The 26,422-nt window shown below is 48.6% G+C and overlaps 1 protein-coding gene across 1 annotated transcript in view; it reads right to left on the bottom strand.

The window, feature by feature from the left end:
- ANO3 (anoctamin 3) overlaps positions 1-26,422 on the bottom strand; it is a 511,447-nt gene that overhangs the window by 185,596 nt on the left and 299,429 nt on the right. The window contains exon 4 of the mRNA XM_054972310.1: positions 10,752-10,888. Within this exon, the coding sequence (XP_054828285.1) occupies positions 10,752-10,888 (137 nt within the window). The remainder of the gene's footprint in view (positions 1-10,751; positions 10,889-26,422) is intronic.

Below are 26,422 nucleotides of genomic sequence, written 5' to 3'. Positions count from 1 at the left end.
GGTCTGTGGGAGTGGTGGGCTAGAGCTCTAGTCCCTCCCTCCCTCTGGTGACAGGACTGCTGCCAGGCCCTGGGGCCAAGCTCGGTGGGTACCACGGCTGAGGGCTCACATTAGTGCCTGATCTGTTCAGGTCTGTGGGAGTGGTGGGCTAGGGCTCTAGTCCCTCCCTCCCTCTGGTGCCAGGGCTACTGCCAGGCCCTGGGGCCAAGCTCAGTGGGTAACTCAGCTGAGGGCTCACATTAGTGCCTGATCTGTTCAGGTCTGTGGGAGTGGTGGGCTAGGGCTCTAGTCCCTCCCTCCCTCTGGTGTCAGGGCTGCTGCCAGGCCCTGGGGCCAAGCTCAGTGGGCACTTCGGCTGAGGGTTCACAGTGTCATCTCCGTTCTTTTTCTCAATTGTTGTTTGCTGGCACGATGAGGTTTCAGTTTGGGGACAAGAGTGGTCGTGAGGAGGAGTGCAGAGATTGTCCCAGTTGCAGCAAGGGAAACAGTACTGTGCAGGACTCTGGAGCAGCAGAGACTCCTGCTCCCCCAAAATCACCAGTTGCGGCTGTGGATGAGGCCGAAGAGCTCTTGCTGGCGGTGGAAGAGGAACTCCTGAAAATTTTAGGGGAGAAGGAGGCCGAAGGATCCTTGGAGGAATGGTTGGGGTTCGAGGAAACATTCAGCCCCTCCCCATCCCAAAGTACCAGTGGTGCTGTCCCTGCCTGCAGTCCACCCATCACTCCGTCTTCCATGGCACATCCTCCTCCCTCCCCTGGAACCATTAGTGGGACACGATTCAACCTCAATGTTTGGAGGCACTTTCGGTCCCTTCCTACTGACCCCTGCGTGGTGTGGTGCTGTGTGTGTGAGGGCCTGGTGCGCAGGGGTAATGACCCGAAGCACCTGTCATCGACAGCCCTGACTTGGCACCTGAAGAGCCACCACCTGAGCCTGTGGTCTCTGTCATTGGCCGGCGTAACATCTGTCGGGGGGAGACCGAGGGCCACCAGCTCGTCTGATCTGGGATAAATGGGAGGGTCTCCGGAATACACCCCAAGCAAGAAGCCTTGCCTCGAGGGTGCGGCTGGTGGGAGCAGAAGGGTCAAGCAGGCTGCTCTGGGGGAAGTTGTTCCATTGGGGTCGGTGGTGGCTCCGCTGAAAAGGGTGAGGTCAAGGGCTCAGGAGGTGGACATTCATGTGGTGGCTCAGATGATTGCCCTGCTTCCCCCTGTCGGTCATGGAGGGCGTGGGCTTCCAACTGCTGCTCCAGCACTTTGCCTCATGGTTTTCCATGCCATCATGGCACACTGTTGGGTGTCGAGTCATGCCCGCCCTGTACAAGGCAGTGTGAGACATGGTGCGCAGAGACCTGTTGGCTACCCAAGGCAGAACAGTGCACTTCATGGCTGACCTGTGGAGGAGCTGCCATCACGGGTACCTTCCCATCACTGCCCTCTGGTGGCAACCAGAGGACCTCCGTCTCCCCAGGAAAAGATCTGTCAGTCGTAAAAAGGTGCCCAGCTTGACACTGTGCTACAGGGCGGTTCTTCTTCAGGCCCGGGGGATGGATGAGGTCCACACTGGGAAGAACATCACCACCACCATCAAGGTGGCTCTGAGGGAGTGAACGTCCGAGGTGGAAGTATTTGTCTGTGGCTTCATGATCACGGAATTGGGAGCCAACATGTTGGCAGCCCTGAAAGAGGCATCCCTCCCAGGCCTGGTGTGCATGGCGCACAAGCTGCACCTCGTGTTGCGGGATGTGCTCGAGCTGGGGAACAAGCCGAGGCACAGCTGGGACAAGGGAACCTTGTGAACGCGCAATCCGCTAGACAGCTGCTGTCGCACTTCCACTTCTCCCGCAGCATAAACTCTTCCCGTGAGCTGTTCCAGAGGCAGGGGGAGGCAGGGGACCCCAAGCACCCCGAGCACCAACTCTTCCAGGACCTGCCCACCCACTGGAACTCCACCTACAACATGATATGCTGTCTGGTGGAGCAGAAGGGCGCGTTGGAAGACATCCTGTCCTCTTTGGATGTGCTGAGAAGGGGAGAGGATTTGAGCTTCAGCTCCATGGACTGGAGAGTTCTTGCCCAGATGTCCCGGATCCTGAAACCAAAGATGCCACTGAGCTCTTGTGCTCCTACCAGGCCAGCCTGGGTCAGGTCCTCCTCTGATCCACGGCCTAGATCAGCTTCTGGCCCAGGAGCTCCAGCAAGGGCAAGAGCTGCTCCCCAGGGTCCGGGACTTTGTCCGGAGGATGCAGGCCTGTGTCACTGAATGCCTGCATCCTCTACACTGCGAGGCACCATACCAATTGGCCTCCCTCTGTGACCCCCGCATCAAGGGCAGCATCGCCATGCAGGTGGGTCAGATGCAGCACTGGACAAAGGAGCTCCGCAGAGTGGTGCTCCATTTCCAGAGACAGAGGGCAGGAGAGAAGGAACCGGGCAGTGGTGAGGGGCAGGCGGTGGAGGAGGAGGGGGAGGGGAGGGGGAGGGGGAGCAGGTGGGAAGAGAGCCATGCCAGGGAAGAGCCACCCCAACGGACACATTCGATCTCTGGGCCTCATCGGTGTGCTGCGTGGTTGGCCACAGCACGGCGGGCTTGTCCATCTCAGTGGGGGACTCGGTGGGTGCCATTGTGAGCGAGTACCTTTCTGAGCCCCCCGAGCCCTCCCCCATGCCAACCCGTTGCAGTATTGGGCAAGGAAATCTGACCAATGTCCAGACCTGTCCATCGTGGCAACAAACATCCTGTCCTGCCCTCCCAACAGTTTGCAGAGCAAGCAAGTGTTCTCCCACCTGGGAGACCTCCTCCATCCCCACCGCGCACGTATGCACCCGGACCTGGTGGACATGTTGACGTTCATCAAGGTGAACCTCAACCTACTGGGGCAAACTTCCATGGACCTGGACCCACCCGGGCTCTGAGCCACCCTGGGGTGGTAGCCGGCCCAGCTCGTCCCACAGTGGGCTCAAGCCTCCCTCAGTTCTCGGGGCTGCTTCTATGGCTGGTGACCCTTTGCCCTCCTCTCCCAGACAAGTTCCCATTCTGTCTTCACACCTCTCCCTCTCTGGATCTGCTCAGATGCCTCCCAGCCTCTCCTGTCTTTCCCATCTCGTCCTTTCCGCAAAGGCAGGAAGGTGTGGTGCTGCCAGCTGATGCCGCTTTTGGGCATGAGGAACAGCTCTTCTGCTGTTGCCGATGTGAGAGTGGCACCGTACGGTACCCCCCCATTCCATGGCACCTGGTGTCCCCTCTGAGCAGGGGGGAATGGGTCCCTCCCACCCTTTCCACGAAGGCAGGAAGTTGGGTGCTGTCTGCTGCTGCAGCTTTGGACCCCAAGGTGCAGCTCAGAAGCTTTTACTGAGCTTGACAGGTTTGAGGTGCACGGTGCACCCCTATCCATGTGTACCTGCTGTCCTCTCTGTGCATGGGGGGAATGGGACCCACGACCAGTCACGTGTCCTTTCCACGAAGGCAGGAAGGTGGTTGAGGTCTGCCGCTGCTGCTTTTGGGCACGAGGGGCAGCTCAGGAGCTGTTGCTGGTGTTAGCGTGGTGCTGCACGGTACCCCCCCCCTTTCCATGGGCACCTGATGCCCCCTCTGAGCAGGGGGAAATGGGTCCCTTGCCCTTGCACCCTTTCCATGAAGGCCGGACGGTGGGTGCTTTATGATGCTTTGGCTTTGGGCTACGAGGGACAGATCAACTACTGTTACACATAAGATTGTATGTCACAGTGGCCCCTGCCAACAGCAGCGGCTGTCCCCCCTGGGCAGGGGTGAATGGGTACTGCCGCTACGACCAGTCATGTCCTTTCCTCAATGGCAGGAAGGTGTGGTGCTGCGAACTGATGCCGCTTTCTGCCACGAGGAGCAGCTCTGCTGCTGTTGCTGGTGTTAGCATGGCACTGCAGGGTACCCCCCTTTCAATGGGCACCTGCTTCCCCCTCTGAGCAGGGGGGAATGTGTCCCTTGTCCTCACACCCTTTCCATGAAGACTGGATGGTGGGTGCTGTATGATGCTTCAGCTTTGGGCCATGAGGGACAGATCAACTGCTGTTGCACATAAAATTGCACATCACGGTGGCCCTTGCCAACAGCAGCAGCGGTCCCCTCTGGGCAGGGGTGAATGGATAATGCTGCCACGATCAGTCACGTCCTTTACGCAAAGGCAGGAAGGTGAGTGATGCTGGCGACAGCCTCCAATGTGTCACAGAGGGAGCGGACATGCCTCTGCCACAGCAGTCCACACACTCCTTCAGGGTGGATGTGGGATCCCTCTGTCCTGGTCCTGCTGCGCAATGCAGCCAGGAAGCCTCAGGCTCAGCCTTCCTCTCCCACACAAGTACACAGTCCCTCTTCTCACCTCGCCCTCTGTGGAACACTCAGTCCCCTCCCAATGACCTCTCCATTCATGTCCTATTCCATCCTTTCCACAAAGGCAAGAAGGTGGTTGATGCTGGCTGCTGCCACAGAGTTACTCAGTGGGAGGCCTTGTGGCTGTTAGGATCTTCTGACTTCACAGACCCTCTTTCGACCTGTCTCTCTCTGGAGCACTCTGACCCCTCCAAATGATATCTCCTCTCCCTCCCATCCTTCCATGGGGGGTTCCGCCGGCAAGTGGCCAGACCCCCCACCCCCTAAAGAGGAGGTGGCCTCATTGTTGCCTCCCCGTGGCTGTCAGGCCCGGCAGCCGGCGTCATCACCCTTCTTCCGGCCTGCGCCGGGAATACCAGCACGCTCCACTTTGGACTGGCAGTAGCAGGGGGATCTTCTCACTTACCCCCATATGACAGGTCCTCTCCTTCCCATCCTTTCTGGCAAGGCAGGAAGGTGGGTACTGTTGGCTGCTGCCACAGAGTAGCTCAGTGGGAGCTTCAGAGGAGGCCTCGTGGCTGTTGGTGGATCTTCCCACTTCCCCTCCAAATGACATCTCCTCTCTCTCCCATCCTTTCCCACAAGGCAGGAAAGTGGGTGCCGTTGGCTGCCGCCGCACTGTTCCTCAGTGGGACCCTTGGGTGAGGCCCCTCACTTACTGGGGGACCAGGTCCCTGTCCGAATGGCATGTCCTCTCCCACCCATGCTGGGAATACCAGCACATTCTTCTTTGGCCTGGCGGGCGGGCACATGGGGAGTGCTGCCAGTGAGTGGCCAGACCCCCCACCCCCTAAAGGGGAGGTGGCTCATTGGTGCTTCCCCGTGGCCACCAAGCCTGGTGGCTGCCATTGACTACCACCTTCTGTACACTGGGCCAACATCAACCGGTGGCTCTAATTGTGTCGAGTGGGAGTTTCCGAGGGGCCTTGGATTGGAGAGGGTATAACTCCATGATCCCTTTTGCAATCTTGTCCAAACTTGGGTGATGGCTGTAGGAGAGGCTGCAAAAGACTCCCTGGGAATATGGGCTCTGTAAGTGCCATGGGGGCCATTCCGTGCCCAACGAACCACGAACTGCAAACTGTTTTGGTAATGAGAAATGTTTGTTGGGGTTCACGATCTCAGGATTGTCGTCAGCACTGAACCGTGAACCACTGGTTTGTTAAATTTTTTTGGTTCGCTCCCATGTCTAGTTACAACCTCTCAGCAGCAGAAAACTTATCTTTACAGCTGCAGTGAAGCACTGGATGGAATGTAAAGAAACAAAATCTACTGAACACATTCGCTGCTGCCTTTCTGTAGGTCAAACTATATGTTAACCCTCCCTGTGAAGGCTGTCCACCATCCTGTTTTAAATGTGTATGGATTTTATTGTATTTTAATATGTTGTTTTTATTGAATTTTGTATTTTAATATGTTGTTATCCACCCTGAGCCCACTCGTGGGGAGGGCGGGATAGAAATTTGAAATAAATAAAAAAAAATAAAATGTGATTTCAGTTGTGTGAATATTTTCCTAAAGCATTAAAAAACAAATTCTAAAGCAGATGTGTAAAGCTGCAATATAGATCCAAAGCTTATGCTTTGGTGGATAGCAATAGTTACATCTTTCCTTTGGAGCCATTTTTGCCTTGTCAAAGTTGCAATCTGAACTGCTTTTTGCAATGGGGTGGGGGGGGTGGGTGGGAATTATACTAGTAGCTGTAGTTTTTCCCCACTATGAGGTTAAAAGTAATCTAGAAGAGGCAAGCGCACATAGAAAGAAACAAGTTCCTTCCCCCCATGCAAACAGCTCATTTGGATTTCAGCTTCTCATAGCTACTTTGGTTAAACAAGGCAAAAACCTCAGGTAAAGCATTAATACAGCAGAGTGCCACAGGTTGTTTGATTCTGTACTGGGGAATCTTGTATGGGTGCAAAAAGATCAGCAGTCTGGTCTAGCCTACCATATTTTTAACAATAAAATAATCTCTCTCTTGATCAAATGGATAAGATGAATGGCATTCAAAGTATTATGGGAATCATGTTATTTACATGTCAGAATAATGGTAAATCATAGCATGAAAATGCAAAACAGAATCTTTTATATTCTTCTTATTAATGATTAATAATTATAATAAGAAACAAATGGCTAATGTATAAAGGGAACACATTTCTTCCTGCTTAAATTTCATTATTCTTTATCATGTCAGCTTGTATAGTTAGAAAATAATGCCATTTTACTGAACCATGTTCCTCATGTACTGGCAGCAGCATCAAGTTGTGATTACCATGTGTCAATGGGCCATCACAGATTAAACACCTCAAACAGACCTTTCAAATCATTTTGCATCAAACATATTGCTTCAATTGACATTGAGCTGTGATATCAAAAACTGAACAGTCAAAGATTGATCAAGTGATATATATTAATATCTGACTCAACCTCTTGACACATCCTTGCATTAATCAGAAATGTTGGATTAAGCAAATCATTTGGATCAAGCTTTCCTGAAGCTACTTTAATAATATTTCAAGTATTCATTACAAAGAGACTATAAGATATCTGTTGAATCAAGAGAGCACAAAAGTGGTATGTGCAATGTTCATGGTTCCCTAACTAGAAAAAAGAAAAATGAAGAGTAGTTCAAACAGCTTTATATAAAAAGCAATAGCAAAACTGTATGCAATCTCTCTCAACTAGCTGAAGTGACTGCTAGAACATGTGATCTTAGGAAAGGTCTTAAAATTAATAATAACAATAACAATAATAATATTTGATTTATATACCACCCTTTAGGACAACATAACACCCACTCAGAACGGTTTGCAAAGTATATTATTATTATCCCCACAACAATCACCCTGTGAAGTGGGTGGGGCTGAGAGAGCTCTGGAAGAGCTGTGACTGACCCAAGGTCACTAGGGATGTGCACCTGAAAAAGATTTGGGTTTCCTGGTTCAGGTTTACCCGAAGCAGGGGAAAAATCCAGAATAAACCTAAACTTGAAGCAGCAAGCCACTTTGGGTTTGGTTATTTAAGCTGCTTCGGTATGCTCTGTAAATATTCAGAGCACACCAAAGATCAAAGCAGCACTTCCTGCAGGCTTTTTCATTCAATGGGAGGGGGGAAGACGGAGTTCCCTCTTCCCCCCTCCCATTGGATGAAAATCCGGCATGGAGTTTTGAAAGCTCAGAGCAGCCCTGAAAAGTGCTGCTTTGAGCTTTTAAAACTGTTGCCTGGAACCCCCTCCCCAAAGTCTGGACAAGAACTTTATGTATGAATGGGGCTTAACTTGGTACCAAGGCCAATTTGATACATGAAGAAGGGAACGTCACAGGACTGGCAGGGAAACCCTCTGATCAGCACCCACAAGCCACCCTCTCTGCAAACACTCTGGAGTGACCACACTGCACCCAGATAAATGGGCCTGCTTGCCAAGATGCCAGCCCCTGCTGAGATCCTTAGAGAAACCCAGACTAGCAGTGAGAGATAGAGAAAGAAGCCATGTTCCAGAAGTAGTTTTAAAAGGACAACTATTTTAACTGTGGGTGCCATAGCCAGCCAGTGCTGCTGTCATGAACTGTTTGGATGTTGCACCTTTGGTGTGCAGATACCCAAAACAAAGACCAGGAAGCGAGGTGCCTCAAACTCTGGGAATCCCACATCAAGACTATCGCCTTTAACTATCAAAACAATGGACTGCAATAAAATGCAGATGGCCCCCCATTTATTCATTCTTTATATCTTTTCTTCTCCCGTGGAAGTGTCACCAAGTACCATCAATAAACTCAGTCGTTTCCTTCCCGTTCTTTCCCCCTCCCTCCTGTTCTCTCAAGGTGTCACCAAGAAAAATATTCGATTCCAAATTATCCATCCCAGATATCTTGTGTCCTGTTAAAGTGACATCTTAATTGCTTTTGTTAAATTTCCTGAGGACCATCAATGGGGTATAGATCATTTCACTGGTCTTGCCCCAGGATAGGAATTGGCTACATAAGGGAGATGCTCAGACCCCTTGGGGCCCCTCCCCTCCCCATTTCTCCCTCCATCTCACTCCTACTCTGCTCTACCTAGTGTAGTGCTGGCCATTACACTAAGCACCCTTGCTGCTGAATCTTGCTTCACGCCGGACAGGTGCATATTGCCTATCAATGATACTCCTGCTAATGCAACCGTCTCTATATTTTCCCACCTTTTATTTCCTAGTCTTTTAATGAATGTGTGTGTGTTTCTTGGACTCTGTATACTCAATACTATTAAGTAAAAGCTTTGATTCATTGAAGTATTAGTCTCCTCTCTTATTGGGTGGAATCTAGGATCTCTTACCCTGGTATACACAGGTCACGATCCCTTAAGAATAGCCTGCTACTTATTAATGCCCCATCTTTAGGGCAGTTTGGCTAACAGAAACTTCTAGGCTGGCTTTTTCATCCAATTGGAGGGAGGAAAAGGGAACTTTCTCTTCTCGCCTCCCATTGGGTGAAAAAGCTGGGGTGGAGTTTTGAAAGCTCAAAGCAGTGCTGGAAAATGCTGGTTTGAGCTTTCAGAGCTTTCAGGCTGGCTTTTTCATCCAATGGGAGGGGAGAATAGGGAACTCCCTCTTCTTCCCTCCCATTGGGTGAAAAAGAGGGTAGAGAGCTTTGAAAGCAGCAGCAGCACTTTTCTTGCCATTTGGAAACAGCAAGGAAAGTGCTGCTGCTGCTCTACACAAAGCTTCCCGAAGCGTTCCGAAATGATTCGGAAAGCTTTGCTTCGGGATTCCCTAATTGGCTCAGCAATGCTGGTGACGATTCAGGAACCCCAAATCTATACAAATTGGGCCCAATTCGGGTTAAAAACCCAAATCAGAAACCCAAAGTGCACACCCCTAAAGGTCACCCAGCTGGCTCCAAGTGGAGGAGTGGGGAATCAAAGCTGGTTCTCCAGATTAGAGTCCCACCACTCTTAACCACTACAGCAAACTAGTCCTTAACATATTAGGGTAATATAATGGAACATCTTAAAAGTATACAACAGTATGGAAACACAATACAATACAGTCATAATGGAACGTATGCTACAACTATTGAATGTTATACCTTCTACCTGTTTTAAACCTTTTCCCATACTTCTCTGTTCCAAGTGCTTAACCTCTTTACAGAGTTATGATTATGTTTCCCTAATACAGATGTGAGAGAGTGAATGTAAGTTCACAAATCCAGTAATACATAAATAATCTACATGCAGCTGGGCATCAGAAGAATCATGCGTGCCCTCTGCCATACATATGGCATGGAAGTCATGGATGACCATGTGTGTGTCCACTGTCCACACTTCTTTTTTTAAACCAAGGAAATCATGATAAGAGTCTATTATGAGTGTGCATATGTGATACAGGTGACATGAAAAAGATTATTGAGCCTTGATCAAACATCCATAACTATATTATTCAAGGCTGGCTGAAGACTGCAGATGGTTTGTTGTAAAAGTCTATACCTGCTGCATATTTCTGCAGTTTCCTCTATAACCATAAAAATGTTTTTCTATTCAAAATTAGAAGGGGAAAAATGCAGAAACATTATTATTTCCTTTTTACTCTAAAATAAAAATCACACATTCTCATTTCTTTTTATTGTCCCTTCTGTAAGTTTCTGATCTTTCTGTGAGGTATTACATTAAAATAGGAGCATATGTTTAATTGTAGACTTCCTTTGTAAAAAAAAAATAATTCCTGTGTTTCTAGTGAGGCTTTCCTATTGCTACTGAAGGGCAAAGATCTAAAAATGGAGAAAAATACAAGGGCTCAGTAAATCTTAGGGGGGAAAACAGTAAAGCTGAGCAGCATGTTTTCCTTCACATGCACAAATACTCCACAAAGTAGCAAAAATAACTCCCTCTGTGCTGTTTTTGCACCAGAAAACAATTAGGAGGGAGACAGGACCCCTTCCTCTCTGCACAGTGGCATTCTGAGCCTATTTGGGTTCACATTTTTTTATAAGCCATTCCCTGTAGCTGCTGTATAGCTACATAGAGAACACAAGTTGGGTCTGGCAACCCAGACCCTACTTGTTAAAGACACAAACATGTAGTTTGGCCCAGAGATATAAAACTGGGATGGGCTCGCCATAGTTGCTTCCTATCAAATGAGATAAGTTTACCTGATAAACTCATTCAAGGTACAGATCACAACATCCCTACTGGAAGAACAACTACAACATGTGGTTTATTACATTTACTTTACCCTAACGCTTCATGTTTAGATAACCTTTCTTTTTGCTCCATTTTTAAATATAATCTACCATTACATGATTATGGTTTATCTTTTCATTTATTTTACAGTTCTACAGTGTATTATAAGATGAATAGAACACCACACAAATAGAAACACCATTATATTTTAACAACAAGATCCTATAGCTCATTACCTTAAGAGATGATTTAGTCCGAGATTCTGTTTTTTGTCTTATAGGTGTACTTTGAATTAGCAGTGACTGATCTGTTCGAGAATCATAATTCCCATGTTGTGAATCATCTCTATATGTGTCTTTCTCTCTTCCCATGCCTGAGGGGCGAAAGCATCAAAAAACAAATGGATTCATTTGCTGTATTACTATGGAGATATTCAAACATTGATACAGGAACAATCCCATTCATGAACTGCCTTTATTTAGTTTATGATATGTTCGTTCAGTTTCCTTCCCAAACCCTATTTTTAAAATAAATTCTAATATATACTATTGGCCACAAACTTAAAAAATCAAAAATGCTTTCAAAAATCTGCTCTCTTTAACAGAAGTCATCCAAGTAGAAAGCTATTGTCCTTCAACTGTTAAACCTGTTCAGGTGCTATAAATAAAGTAGGTTAACTAACAATAAATAAATAGGTGATAGTGGTAGAGGAGCCAAGAGAAGTCTGAACAAAAATCTTAACATTTTATTTCACATAACGTTCATTTTTGATAACTCAGAATGCCAACTGTTCTTCACCCACATGTACTCTCTCTCTCTCTCTCTCTCTCTCTCTCTCTCTCTCTCTCTCTCTCTCTCACACACACACACACACACACACAGAAACACAAAATCTCTCCTCAGTTAGAGGGGTGAAATTCTTGAGGGGAATAATCCAAATATTGGGTTGAATCTAGACTAAATTAGCAATTCCTATTAAGTCCCCTTCCAGCTGCAGGGTCCCCTATCCCCCAACTGCAGCATTTCATGAAGTTCCATGGATTGCCGTGGGAAGCAGAGGCAGAAATGTTCCATTCTGCTATTATAAATTTTAGTCTGGATCCAACCCGGCTGGGTTTTGGAATTAGCAAACTCAAGTAGTCAAAATTATATCAAAGATTCAATAGAATAATCAACACAACAAGTATAATCATGAACTAATTGCAAACTTTTAGCACAATGCAAGTTATTCCATTTAAAAGAAGATATAAGAGGCCAAAGAGCAATTTTGATTTGGGAAAGCATTTTGCCCAGGGCTGCCAACAAACTGGAGAAAAATTCCTGTCCCTTCAATAGTTTCAGGTGAGTAACTGTGTTGGTCTGTAGTAGAAGAGCAAGATTTGGGTCCAGTAGCCCAACTAGAGACCAACTAGATTTCCAGGGTGTGAGCTTTTGAGAGTCAAAGCTCCCTTTGGTATAGTTGGTCTAGTTGGTCTCTAAGGTGCTACTTGTCCCTTCAATAGAGGCTTAATGCATGAAAATGGGCAAATAAAGCTTTTAGTGGTATGGAAAAAATACTACTTAACAAATAACATCACATGAAGCTTCTGTTAAAGAGACAGGGCATTTATCTCCAGGCTGCTGGCAACCAGAATTCTGCCTCCAGTTATAAGGCAGGCAGCTAGGTCATTATGTTGGGAGGGATGCTATAGGATTTACCCTGGACTCTATGGTTTATGGTTGCCCCTGATGCAATGACATCACACACCAACATGCACACCTGTCACCACTCCCCTCATTCCACCCAGGAGACTGCCAGCTGTAGCTGGCAACCCTACTCTTGATATCAGATGTTAGATTCAGAAAATGAGGAAGGTTGTTGCCTTCATGGCCCACTCGTGAGCTTCTCAAAAACATCTTGTGACACAGCTGTAAGATCCTTGATCTAAATCCAGCAGAATTTTCATATGTTCTTAAAGAAAACCGTATTCTAATGAAGATACTTTCAGGCATTTGACAAAGAGAGCTTTAGCTCTTGAAAGCTTATACTGGAAATCTTGTTGATCTTTAAGGTGCTACTGGACACAAATCTTCATGTTCTAATGCATGTTCACAGGCATTTGAACACTAGCACATGCCAATCAGGTCACACTAATAAAATAAGTGGAAATATTCACATACACAGCAGTTTGTTTGTTTATTAATGTACTTCTTTTATACCCTGCTTTTCTCTCCAGAGTAGGGATGAGCACAAAATGGGACAAAAATGAAACATTTTGTCATGTTTCATGAATCACGAAACATGAACTTCCACAAAATTGACCCATTTCACAATACAATTAGTTTTGTGATTCATCAGAATCCAGGGCACTTCAACGGCCCCCTTCATACCCAGAGATGCCAAACTCACAGGGAGACTTCAGCAGGCTCTCCTCCAGCCACCCTCCAGGTAGCTCTCTTCAGGTTCTCTTTGCTGACTTTTCCTTCCCATTCTCCTACTGCTCTGACATGCCCTCCTCCCTGCCTCCAAGTTCTCAAAGGAAAAGCCAAGCAGAGCGGATCCACTCAGTATCTGCTCTGGGGAGCTTGGGAACAGGAGTGAGGGGTGGGAAAGTATGTCAGAGCAGCAGGAGGATAGGAAGTAGAGAGTCAGGGAAGGGTTCCTTAAGCTGGCAAGCAGCAATATCTGACCCCACTGATATTGACGAAATCGGAGACGGAGGTTTGAATATGTTTGATTGCAGAGTATTAAATACTGGCCGGAAGAAGATATTCCTTGAAATGAGCAGAATTACACGAGGCCGGCGAAGCTCATTGCCAACTACCTGAAATTAATGCCGGAGTTCTTCCCACCCATTGGGGAACAAACGGCGTCTACAAACGGATTAGGACTTTGAATGTATATGCTCCGTGTTTGGGCATTCTTGATGTATAAATGGAATATGACAATGGAAGTTTTACATGAAGTTCTTGTTGGGGACTCTTGTATACTTGATATATTGATTTTTTCCTATTAAGGACTTTAATTCATAAACATTGATTAATTCAATACAAACGGAAGGTGTACAATTTCTACTCCTTTTTTGTACTTCCTTGAGCTTGGGCTCCCCTTTTGTTGATGCTCATCACCCATGATATGACAAAAACTATGAGTAGCAGTGAACTGAGTAAGTTAATCAAAAGACATTTGAAGGATCTCGATTATAAGAGCACGTTGGTTAGATCTTGCACAGTATGTGCAAGATCTTTCGGTTGGTATCCTTCGTCCAATAAAAATTCCAAACTATGTGCTTGAGTTAACTCTTCCAAAGCACAGAAGGGTGTTTGAACGTCTTGCCATTGGTAGTGTTATTGGGGAAGTTTTATGGTATTCCATACTCTAAGACACTCTGTGAATGTGGTAGTAACTGAATTAATTCTATAGATCATATTCTTTTGCAGTGCCCTGAATTTTTAGACTGGAGAGCTGAATTGATTCTTCCTCTGTTTAAGCAAGACTTTATCTCTCTTCAAGCTAAATCTTCTTAGCTATTAAGGTATGGAGATAAACAAGTAACTTTGTGTGGTATCTGTAAAAAAATCATGTTGTAACTTTATTAGCAAACTCTAGGTTTCCCTTTTAAGTAGGTGATGGGTTGCTGTTTTTGACTTTTGTCGTGAAGAGGTCCATCAATGGCTACTAGCCATGGTGAGTTAATGGGACCTCCATGTTCAGAGGCAGCAAACCTCTGAATACCGGTGCTAGGAGGCCACATCAGGAGGAGGCATTGGTTTTGTTCATTGGCCCTCCAGGGTAACTAGTTGGTCACTGTATTGTTGGACTAATTGGATCACTGATATGAACCTGTATGCAATTGGAGATGGAGCAGGGAAAAAGGTCTTGCCCTGCCTCACTAGGGCATAATGAATTAACAGCTTATTATGGGAAGGCAAGAAGCCTTATTCATTGCTTGGGCAATATAAACTCTTTTTCTATGTTTTTATGATAATAGCCATTTCTAAACACTAGTTTTCACTTCAACAAAAATGAAGCACATTACAGTTTTCAGTCCCATTGAATCCAATGGGAGAATTAAAGATGTGTTTAACAGTGTGATCCTAAGCAGAGTTACACCCTTCAAATACCACTGACTTCAATGGACATAAAAGGGTTTTATCTCTGCTTAGGACTGTCCTGAAAATCTTCTGCATGGAGATTTGGGTTTTAAAACATTAAAAATGCATCCCTCCAATGTTGTTTGTATTCCTCATGTGCCAGCACCAGCAGACTTCAAAGGATAACTACACTATAAAAAAAGATGAAAAGTTTAGGATCCAGGTAGCCAGGCAGTGAAATTTAATGGTAAAGTATTGTGTTCTAATAGGGGCAATTGTGTCCTGTTATAGTATTGAAATGAGAGAATATGCATCTGCCAGAATTTTTCTTTCTTTATAGTTATTAATAATTCAATAGTATACTGTAGTAGTCATTAGAATATTGAAGACTTAGGGCCAAGCTACAAGTGACGAATGACACTTGAACGGCATGTGTATTTCTCCCTGTTCACTAGCCCTCCACTCAATCCACTTGCCGTTCAAGTGTCATTCGTCACTTGTAGCTTAGCCCTTAGACAAATGATTCCAAATTACCTATTTTACTCAACAGATGGCTTTTGAAGAGTGATCTCTATTTTTAAACAAATTATGCCTAACAGAAATAGTCATGAAATCAGACTAAGACAACCAGTCTTTTCCTCCTGGATAGAACAGATTAATGAAATAACAGTAATACAATGAATGTAAAATAGCTGAATCTATGTTTCATTCTACCTGTTGGAGCTCCGTTTTGTCTTAGTCTAGCTGAGCAGATAGTACAGAATTGTTTAAACAATAAGGCCATATTTTGGGCAATGAAGCATTTCTGTTATACTGCTGCAATTCAAATAGAAACATCTGAACTTTATTTGTGCATTCAGAAGTAAGTCATTGAGTTGCTTATTAAAACAAGTTCATTGACATTTGTCTCCAGTTTCTCAGGCAATTTTTATGTAATTACACAATAGCAAACATGACATCAAGAAAACATGTCCCAGTACAGATGTAATGTTTCCAGTCTCCTAACCCTGATTAGGTGAGATCATATGGTTTTTCAGACAAAACCATGGCTTTTGTGATCCTGTAGCTATGGTTGGGAGATGAAGAACATTTGATCTGTACCATCCCAGTGAGTCAAGAATAAGGCATTAGTCAGAATCTTAATGGAAGTTAAACAAAACAGCATTTCAGCTTGGGGGTACAAAAATGTCTTCCTGTTAATATCTTTTTAAAAATCTACTGAGATAACCAAATAGTTTTTAAAGAAAGCAAACATAGATTTGCTTTAATTATTAAGCTTTCCTTGATGAAACCTTCTGTGTCAACTTTAAAAATCGAAGACAGGCTTTTTCACAGATTGTATCTATGCAGAATTGATCCCCTGGGAATCTCCTCTATTCAGGGCCTCCTCGTGCACACAAAAAGTTGTTTCTTAAAAAAGATACAATTTTGTGAAGCTTTTCTGCAGTTTATCTGAAATCCCAAGGCTGCATGTAGGTTAATTAGTATACTGACACAGTATGCTGACACTACAGATTATTCTTCAAAAAAACTAATGTGCTGGGCACAGGCCCACTGTGTATCTAACAGTGAAATCCTAAACAGTCTTATACATTTCTAAGCCAACTGAAAATCAATGGGTTTAGAAGGGTGTAACTGTTTAGGACTGCACTGTAAGAAAAACAGCATTCACACACACACAATAACAGAAGTCTCATAAGGATTTTCCAGGGAAGGGGACATCTCAATTTCCCCTTCTCTGCTGTTCCAGGAGTTTCTCACTGTGTTAACTAGCAACTTGGGGTGCAAAATGCATTTTATTAGCTTTCCAAACCAAGCCACCCCCCCGCCACTGCGTGCCAGGTGAGAGGGCTCAGTTTGGACTCCCCTCCTCCCCGATTACTCTACAAGGAGGCAAGCCACTATATTATGGTTCAAGTCAGTTAGTGAGTGGGTAGAGAGGAAAGCATGTCCAGCACTTTCCACTGCAAACCAACCATCACTTAGCTGGCAGTTGCCATGGAGGGGTTTGGAGAAAACAGTGCATGGAAAATGCATTCTATAATAACATTTGATTTATATACTGGCCTTCAGGACAACTTAATGCCCAGTCACAGTTGTTTACAAAGTGTGTTGTCATTATCCTCACAACAATCACCCTGTGAGGTGGGAGGGGTTGAGAGAGCTCTAGAAGAGTTGTGACTGAGCCAAGGTCACCCAGCTGGCTTCAAGTGGAGGAGTGGGGAATCAAACCCGGATCTCCAGATTAAAGTCACACCTGTTCTTAACCAATACACCAGATGGCTCCTAAGCTGAACTCATAGGTACTGCTGACCAGGTGATGGGGGTTAATCTTAGGGCAGAAATTTTGGTTTAAGGTTTGTGGGTTTTTTCCCCTCAAACACAAGTTATAGAAATATATTCCTTTGCAACCCCAGCCGGAAGAAAGAGACAGACACAGGCTTGGATTAAAGGGCCATTTATTAAATTGACCATAAAGATAAACACGGCAAGAGCTAACTAAGCGGTACAGGTCAAGCCCTGGGGTCAGCACACTGGCCACCACCTTGCCTGTCTGGGCGAGCCCTAATGCCCCGGGTGTAGGCCATCTCATGAATGGCTGCAACCCGGCCAGCTAGGCAATAGGATCCCCCACAAGCATCTGTTGCGCCCCAGCCGACTAGCATGAGGTTAGGCCTTGATCCGGGGGATCCCCTCAGGCGTCTGCCCCCCCTGACGGTAGCCGCCACAAGCATACCGCCCTAATGGCAGACCCTGTTCCCCAACATTGAGGAATGCCACAGGGGCTCACCGGCCCGCACCCTATTCCCAAAATCTCCTGCCAACTATTAACTAACAGCACAACCCAACATAACTCAGAACACTGCCATTAGTGCAAGGTAGGCGAAAAAAAACCCTTCCCAAAAGCCAATCAGGAAAAAGAGGAAAAAATTCCTACCTGGCTCTGGAACAGCAGCCGGCTATTCCTGCATTAAACAGGGTGAGGTGGGTGGGCCGAGCAAAAACCCGAACTGAGGCTGGGAGAGCGGAGTCGGCGTGAACGGTGCTTGATTCCGCCCCCTCCAGCAAAGCCCCGGATGCCCAGGAAGGGAGCCTGTCTCCCACTCCAGGCGGGGCAGCAAAGAGGCAGCTCCCAGCCTGAGCGGCGTTTTGCGGCGGCCGGGAGAGCCATCTTGCAACCCCAGCCGGAAGAAAGAGACAGACACAGGCTTGGATTAAAGGCCCATTTATTAAATTGACCATAAAGATAAACACGGCAAGAGCTAACTAAGCGGTACAGTCAAGCCCTGGGGTCAGCACACTGGCCACCGCCTTGCCTGTCTGGGCGAGCTCCAATGCCCCAGGTGTAGGCCATTCCATGAATGGCTGCAACCCGGCCAGCTAGGCAATAGGATCCCCCACAAGCACCTGTTGCACCCCAGCCGACTAGCATGAGGTTAGGCCTTGATCCGGGGGATCCCCTCAGGCATCTGCCCCCCCTGATGGTAGCGGCCACAAGCATACTGCCCTAATGGCAGACCCTGTTCCCCAACCTTGAGGAATGCCACAGGGGCTCACCGGCCCGCACCCTATTCCCAAAATCTCCTGCCACCACAAGGGTCAAGCCTCTGCTTAGACCCTCGCGCCCCACAGGTGGCCTAGAGCCACCCGAAGCCCTTGCCGCAGGTCATCCAAAAAGATATCATTGCCCTCAGGTGACAGATGGACACCATCTCCTATGTAGAGGCGGGCAAATTCGGCCCTAATCATGGGGTGTGGCAGATAAATGCCCAAGCCTTGCCCCAAAGACCTCTTAATGGCGTGGTTAGCCTTGTGTCGGGCCCTCTCTATCACCCTGGGATCTAAGGCCTCCCGCCAAATTCGTCGTTGTAGCATCTCCGACCATACTATAAGCACGCTCGGCCATCGGCTGCTTATGTATTCCAGGTCTACCGCTATCTGCATCGACAGGGCCTTGCCCTGTACCAGCCCAAGGTCATTACCACCCAGGTGAATGACCACAATGTGTGGGGGAGGCTCCATCCGTCCCCTAAACAGGAGAGGCAGCAGGCCAGGCCACTTTAGGCCACGCCAGCCCTGCCACTCCACCGTGGCCACAGCGCTCAATCCCAGCTGGGATCCAATCGACTTGCTCTTGGCTTGATTGGCCGCCCAGAACACCATGCTGTGGCCACAAATCAGAATTCTCTTCCTCGCCTGGCCCGTCATGGCACCTGAGGAAAGAGCAATTAGTTCACCATTTAGAACTGCTGCAGGGGCCGGACATAGGACCGAAACACCCTTGACCGCCACCTGCCCACTCTCTGAATCGTCTGCTGAGGGTATCCCATAGCAGCTGCTGTGGAGGCCGCACCAATCCGGAAGGAGTGGGTTCCGAATTTGACCCCCGACAAGCCAATTTCCTTAAGAGCCCTCTCTGTCACTGCCCAAAACTGATATTTAGTCAGTGGGGCCTGAGCTTCGTGGCGAAATAAGACCCCCTGGGCATCCCCACGAAGTGTGACATATTCCTTGAGGGCCTTAACCGGGCACAGCTCCTGCTCAGAGCAGGGGCCCAAGAGCAAGGTGCTCCCCCGCTGCCGCTGGTCTGTCTTGGACCTTCTGATTCCAATGGAGACTTTGTCCCCAACAAATTTAATGTCCCGGGCATTCAAAGCCTGGCCAGACGCGTCTGTACGCGATGAGGCCACCAGCTCACTCACTCGCAGGGCCCCAAAAAATGCCGTTAAGGCAGCAGCGTGGAAAAGCTTCCATTCAAACACGGATGAGCATACTTCCACCCACACTGACCCTAGCCCCTTCAGCACCGATGGGGAGATGGGCTGCCTCGGGTCACTTGGCGTTTTTATTTCCCTGGCCCAGCCCTCTAGCATCTTACGGATCCTGAAAACACCCGTGAATTCAGGCAAACCACGTGCTTGGCTGGCAAAGGCCAAAGCGGCCAGCTGTCCCCTGATAGACTTGACAGCAAGGCCCCGCCCCCTTTGCACTACACAAAAGTGCATCAGGTGTTCCGGCAGGATGGGCCACGACTGCTGGAGGCCCACCAATGCCCTGAACTGGAACAGCTGCCCTACCGCACGGTCGTAGGCTCGGCGTGTACTGGGGGCAATGGACAGCTGGATTGCTCTATTTACTTCCGCCGTCCAAGCTCCCACAGCTCCTGGGGCATCCGTGCTGGCTGCCTGTCGGCCCAGGGGGCAAGCTGCCAGAATTGTTCCATCTGTTGGCGAGACAAAGCGTCTGCCACACCATTGTTAACTCCTGGAACGTGTCTGGCCCTAAACAAAATGTTCATCTGTAAACATTTCAATGTAAAGGCTCTTACCAGCCTCATCACCCTGGGGGATCTAGATGCCATGGTGTTAACCATGTGCACTACAGCCAAATTATCACACCAAATTGGACAGCTTGGTTCGCCAATTGTGATCCCCAAAGCCATACAGCCACTAACAAAGGAAAGAACTCCAAAAACGTAAGGTCCTTGGACAATCCCTGGGCTACCCAATCTGTGGGCCATTGGTCAGCACACCAATGCCCCCTGAAAAAGACTCCAAAGCCTGTGGACCCGGAGGCATCAGAGGTGACCTGGAGTTCTGCTTCTAACAGCAGGTCCTCCCTCCAGAAGGTCACCCCATTGAAGGTGGCGAGGAATTCCTTCCACACCAATAAATCCTCCCGCATCCCTTTGGTAATCCTCAAGTGATGATGGGGCAATCTCAAGTTCCCCATCGCCTCACACAGCCATCTGAGGAAAGCCCTCCCAGGTGCCACTGCCTTACAGGCAAAGTTTAAATGGCCAACTAATTGTTGTAACTCAAGGAGAGAAACCTTGTCTCTGCTCAATCTTTCCTCCAACCTGGCTCTAAGGTCAACCACCTTCTCCAGACGCAGCCGCAATGTCTGGTGCACCGTGTCCAGTTCAATGCCCAAAAACGTCAGGACAACAACAGGTCCCTCTGTTTTCTCATGAGCCAAGGGAACCCCAAGTTCCTCAGCGAGCTCCATGAATCCTGCCAATAGCCTGGCACACTGCCCGGTGCCAGCAGGCCCAGACACCATAAAGTCATCTAAATAATGAACGGTGTCTGGGCAGGCACATCGGCGACGCAACTCCCATTCCAAAAAGGAACTGAAGCGCTCAAAAGTGGAGCAAGAAATGGAACACCCCATTGGCAGGGCCCTGTCCATATAAAACTTGCCCTCAAATGCAAAACCCAGGAGATCAAAGTCTTCTGGGTGAATGGGGAGCAGGCGAAAGGCAGATTTAATATCGCTCTTTGCCATTTCAGCTCCCACCCCGCACAGTTGCACAACCCTGACCGCTTGGTCAAAGTGTAGTGCACCGTGCAGAGTTCATCAGGGATGCCGTCATTCACCGATCCCCCTTTGGGAAAAGATAAGTGGTGAATGAGGCGAAACTCCCCAGGCACCCTTTTAGGCACCACCCCTAAAGGAGAGACCTGGAGGGGTGGGACCGGAGGGACATCAAAAGGGCCTAAGACCCTGCCCTCAGCACACTCCTTTAAAATCTTGTGGCGGACCACGTCTTCCATGCCAGCCACTGACCTAAGGTTGGCTGCCATGAAAGGTGTCCTAGGACCCTGGAAAGGGATCCTAAACCCAAACTGAAAACCAAAACGCAAATAATCAGCGTCCATGTGCCTTGGGTATGCTTGAGCAACTGTTCAAGTACCCTCAGCCTAACTGGACTGGGCCCCTTTACCAGGCTCCTCCTGCTGCTGACCCCCACCGCCTCCAAAACGTTTTCCACCCTGTCCTCCCTGTCGTCCCCTGGGACAGGCAGAACGTGCGTGTGGTCTGCCACAGGCAGGGCACGCGTGCCTGAATTTACAGGCCTTCCTATAACACACCCCCTTGGACGCGAAGTCCCAGCAGAGCAGCCGTGATTGAACCTGCTGCCCCGCGGGGGTGCGGGAACCTGAGCCCTGAGTGGGCTTAATAATCATGTGACCGCTATCGGTCCTGTCCCCTGTGGTGGACTTTGAGGGTGCCATAATCTGAACCCAGAGCTGGACCAGTATTTGGTCCCAGGGCAAGCTCGGGGTCAAGGCCGCACGCATGTGGAATTCTTCGTCGTAACGCAGCCAGCCCCCCCCTCAAAATCTGTGTACCCCCTATATACTATGTTCATGTATTGAAATAGGGGGAGGGCCCTTTGTGGCTGCGCTCTGGCCAGAACCCCCACATAGACCAAGAACCCAGGCAACCAATGTGCCCATGATCTATCAATCCACCGGCGGTGGATCTTTTCCTTGTCTTTGTCCTCCAGATCATCTTTATCCTTCTTCTCCAGTTCCCTGAAGAGAAGGGTAAAGACATCTACGTACTCACCCCTTATAATCCGTTCACGTGTGGCCAGCGTAAGGTGATCCCTTAATGGCAACACCGTATCCCGAGGGGGCAATGTCCGGTAAGGGACCATGCCGTACCCCTGGACTCCGTAAGGAGATGGACCAGGCTGGCTGCCATACCCATAAGGCAAGCCACTAGCAGGGGTCTGAAGGGCTTGCCCATCCCACCCAAGAGCCCTACCCACTGGTGGTACAGCAGGTGCCTGCTGCTGATACAAAGAGCCACTGGCACTATTGGGCCAAGATGATGGCCCCGTCTGAGGCAACCCCTGCCCTGGCTGAGGCCAACCCTGCATGGGATAACTGCCAGAAACTGAAGGTGACGAAACCCCTGGCGTTGCTGTTTGCCCCCAAGGCCCCCAGGGCCACGCAGTGCTCTGTTGTGGCTGGGAATCCTTACCGTCCGGCACAGGCGATTCCACCGCCACAGCGATTTGTCCAACGTCATCCTGGCCATCCAGGTCACCGACCACCGCTCCCTCGAATGTGGCCGGATGATCCTGGGCTCCACCACCGGCACTCGATGACAATTTCTCTAGGGCACCCCACCTTGGCCACCCTCTTGGCGCCCCTACACGGCTGACTAGTGGCATCCTCAGACATCATGGCCCTCTTCTCCCTCTCAAGAACAGCAATGCGCTCCAACAGCTCATATCTACTGGGGCCCTCCTCCTCATCAGAAGAAGACAAGGCTGGAGGTGGGTTCCTTGGCGCTGGCCTTTTAACAGGCCGCTTTCCCTCAGAGGGACCCCCTCCCTTCTTGGGTGGCATGATAAATGCATAAAACCCGCTAAGAAGTACACCTACTGCCAACTTAACAGTCAAGGACTATTGCCGTGGCAAACCACACCAGCAAGGCGGGCCATGCCTGGAACACTGGAAAGGGGCAAAAGTCGTTCAGTACTTGGGCCCCCCACCAGATGGCTCTCTACTCACAGGAGCAGCACCGCTAGCGGCCACTAGATGGTGCAAGGCTAGCACACAAATATTTGGCTACCGGGCAGAACAAGACTCCTGAGTTACCAGGCAGAATAAAGAGGCTACGCCCTTTAACAAGGGGGTGGGACTATAGAGCCCCTGGGGAGACTACTGATGCCCTGCCCAGCAACAAGAGAGACGCTGCCCAGCAGCAAGAGGGAAATGGCTGGGTGACCGGGGGGGTGAGGGAGGGGGGGTTGTGACAGTCACCACAGAGCAAGGGGAGGTGCCCAAAAGGACCCCAACGGGCAAACAGTAGGCCCTTATATCCCCTCCCACGCCCTCAAACTCCCCAAGACCCCTCAGGGGGGAGGGGGCAGCCGCAAAACAGGGGGGGAACTGTGGCCTTTATTCCAGGCCTGAAGCAGCGCGATCGCGCGCACTGCCGAAACGCGGCCCCTCACCGCTGAGAAGGCCGTTCCCGCCCTTCAGGGCCTCCGCCGCTACTGCTGCCGCCGCGCCGGTCTAAGGCCCACCGGCCTGCCCGCTGCAGCCCCAACAACGCTGCCGTCGAGCAGCAAGCTTCCAAGCTCGGGGAGGAACCAGCTAAAAACGCTGCGTCCTCTCCAAGCAAAAACCCGAACTGAGACTGGGAGAGCGGAGTCGGCGTGAACGGCGCTTGACTCCGCCCCCTCCAGCAAAGCCCCGGATGCCCGGGAAAGGAGCCTGTCTCCCACTCTGGGCGGGGCAGCAAAGAGGTGGCTCCCAGCCTGAGCGGCGTTCTGCCGCGGTCGGGAGAGCCGTCTTCCTGTACCTGGCCACATTGTTCAGATTTTTTGTTCTACACTCTGGGTTCATTTCAGAATCAGATACATAATAACAATAGGTAGTTCTGTATATGCATAGTGTGGTTGGGTTGGCAACCTAGAAAATCTCTCCCCCCCCTCCACACACACCTTTAAGTTCCCCAACACAGCAGGAAATACAGCCAGTGGGATGTGGAACAAACGTAGGTGGTGGCTGAGCAGTGACTAAAAGGGCAAGGGCTCCCATATTCTTAGCAATGAGACTGGACTGAAAAGGAGAATGGCAGAAAAAAATTGGGAAATGAGGCTGTAACACACACACACACCCCTCTGAAAAGTTTTTTTTAGGGGGGGGTTCTTACTGCAAAGATGCCCAGCAGGCCAGGCAGTGGGGGGGGGGCTGTCCAACAGCATCTTGTATTCTTTAATGTCAAGTCTGTTTGCACTAATCAATAATGCAGCCAATTGGATCCAAAGAGGAGAGACTGAGCCCTTAGCGTTAACGCCATTGGCGGAAAGGGGATGCATGGGGGCATGAATGCATTTTTTCTTCAGCACTTTCTGGGTGATTGGCATTGGCATTGAGTTGCTTGTAGGGACCAAATGACCAGGGAGGGGAGCAGCAGAAGGCACAGTGCCATTGGTACCAACATCACCATCCCTTTCTGTGTGTTTTCATGCACAATGCAAGGCAAGGCTGGCGACATCCACATGGGCTTGCACACATGGGTTTGAGGAGGGAGGAGTCTCCTTCAGCCTCTGAGTCCTCGGCTGCTGCGAAGGTTCATGTTATGCATATTAGACTGAAAATTTGGGGGGGGGCAGTTGTTAAAGGAGATCTGCACTAAAGAGTTCCCTGGCATGTGGAGCTGCCCATTCAGTGGTTTTCTGCTGCTGCAGTCCTTTGCTTAGGTGCCATGGTGCCTCAGGGCCTTTGATTGTGACTTAAGAAGTCCTCCAAAGGTAGTGGGTGGAAGAACACCAGGAGGAATTTCATCTTGCCCAGAAACCTTCAGTCTTTTAGGACTTTTCTGATTAAAATTGTTAACTTAGCATTAAATGATGGGGAGGTAGCAGGTGTGTGCATTGCACACTTGCACATGCATGCAGAGCCAAGTCTTTTCAGATCAGTATCCTATGTGGAATGACTGAACTAGTCAGATTATTTATTTTCGGACACAATGCAGGATCTTTCATTGCTCGTCTTGTAATTTCTTCTTTTATGAGAGCCAGTGTAGTGTAGTGGTTAAGAGCAGCAGGACTGTAATCTGGAGAACTGGGTTTGATTCCCCACTCCTCCACTTGAAGCCAGCTCAGTGTGCTTGGGTCAGTCACAGCTCTTCCAGAGCCCTCTCAGTCTCACCCACCTCACAGGGTGATTGTTGTGAGGATAATAATAACATACTTCATAAACCTCTCTGTGTTGATATTAAGTTGTCCTGAAGTGGCGGTATATAAATCAAATATTATAATTATTATTTTATATTGCTTTTTCATTCAGCTCTGGGTTAATAGTTTTAGTTGGAAAGAGAGACTGACAGCCAGTATGCTGTCCAGTCTCCCACTTTTACAAGTAAAAATAGGAAGAGGGCCATCCTCTCTTCTCTTCCCATGAAGGAAAACATAACACCTAGCCCTCTTTTCTGTGTGCTTTTATGCACAGTGCAAAGACAGGCCAGTTGCCAGTGGGTTTAAACAGGGAGTCCCAGTGAGGAGGATTTGCCCCACATCATAGAAATGAAACTAGAAGGCCTAGGGAAACATGGCATAACACCTGTAATAAAAAGTAATAATTTATTGGCTTTGTCACTAAAGCAGGATTTTAAAAAAAATTCACAGTGCTGTTGTGCTGGTTGACAATGGAGGGCTTTTCTGCTTGCATGTCATGCTGATGCCACTTTGCCAATATGTTTCTAACAACAACAACAACAACAACATTCTATTTATACACCACCCTTCAAGTCAATGTCCACTCAGAGCTGTTTACAAAGTATGCCATTAGACTTCCGGTTCGGGATCCATGAAGGTCTAACGCAGCTCTAATCGTGGAGCTGACCGGGCTGTTGTTTAAGCGGCCAGCGGGGCAAAATCCAGCCCGCGGCCGACTGTTCTCAGGTGGAGAACAGGCATAGAACGCTCAAGCACCTCAGGGCGCATTGATCTCGGGCAAGGGGGGGTCCTACGCAACGGATCCTCTCCTGACCCTTGAGGTCCCACCCTAAGACAGGTCGGCTACAATCTCTGCGGTAGTCCTGGTGCCAATGCGGTTGGCATAAGACCTACATGCCCAAGCTTCAACAGGGGAAGGAAGAGTGGATGGGAATCTAAGACTGAAACAGCGATTACAACCCAAGGAAAGTGAATGAGAAGGTAAAGATCACTATCTCTTGAAACGGGACAGATTACTAAAAGTAAAGAAGAATTAAAGTAGACTTTTAAACTGCAACAGACTAAGTATAAGGTGCGGAGGACCCGGCAAAAATTATATTAGAAAAAGGACTAAGTTTAATGAAGTTATTAAAGAAATTGGACTATTGTTTTGAATACCTGTGGCTATGAGGAGATATCAGGCTGTGAGAAAGTTTCACCATCGCGAGAGCTGCTGTGGGAAGTCGGGAAACAGGAAGTACGTAACAACAATAGAGTTGCTGGAGACAGGCGGCCCTTGCCAGAGGGCAGGAAGTAGGGAATCGCCATTTTTGAAAGGGGAAGAGCCGCGGCTTCAGCGAAAGA

The sequence above is a fragment of the Eublepharis macularius genome, chromosome 2 (assembly GCF_028583425.1).
Source record: "Eublepharis macularius isolate TG4126 chromosome 2, MPM_Emac_v1.0, whole genome shotgun sequence".
NCBI classification, from domain to species: Eukaryota; Metazoa; Chordata; class Lepidosauria; order Squamata; family Eublepharidae; genus Eublepharis; species Eublepharis macularius.
The sequence above is the reverse complement of the archived record's forward strand: the minus strand, read 5'-3'. Positions and strand labels throughout refer to the sequence as shown.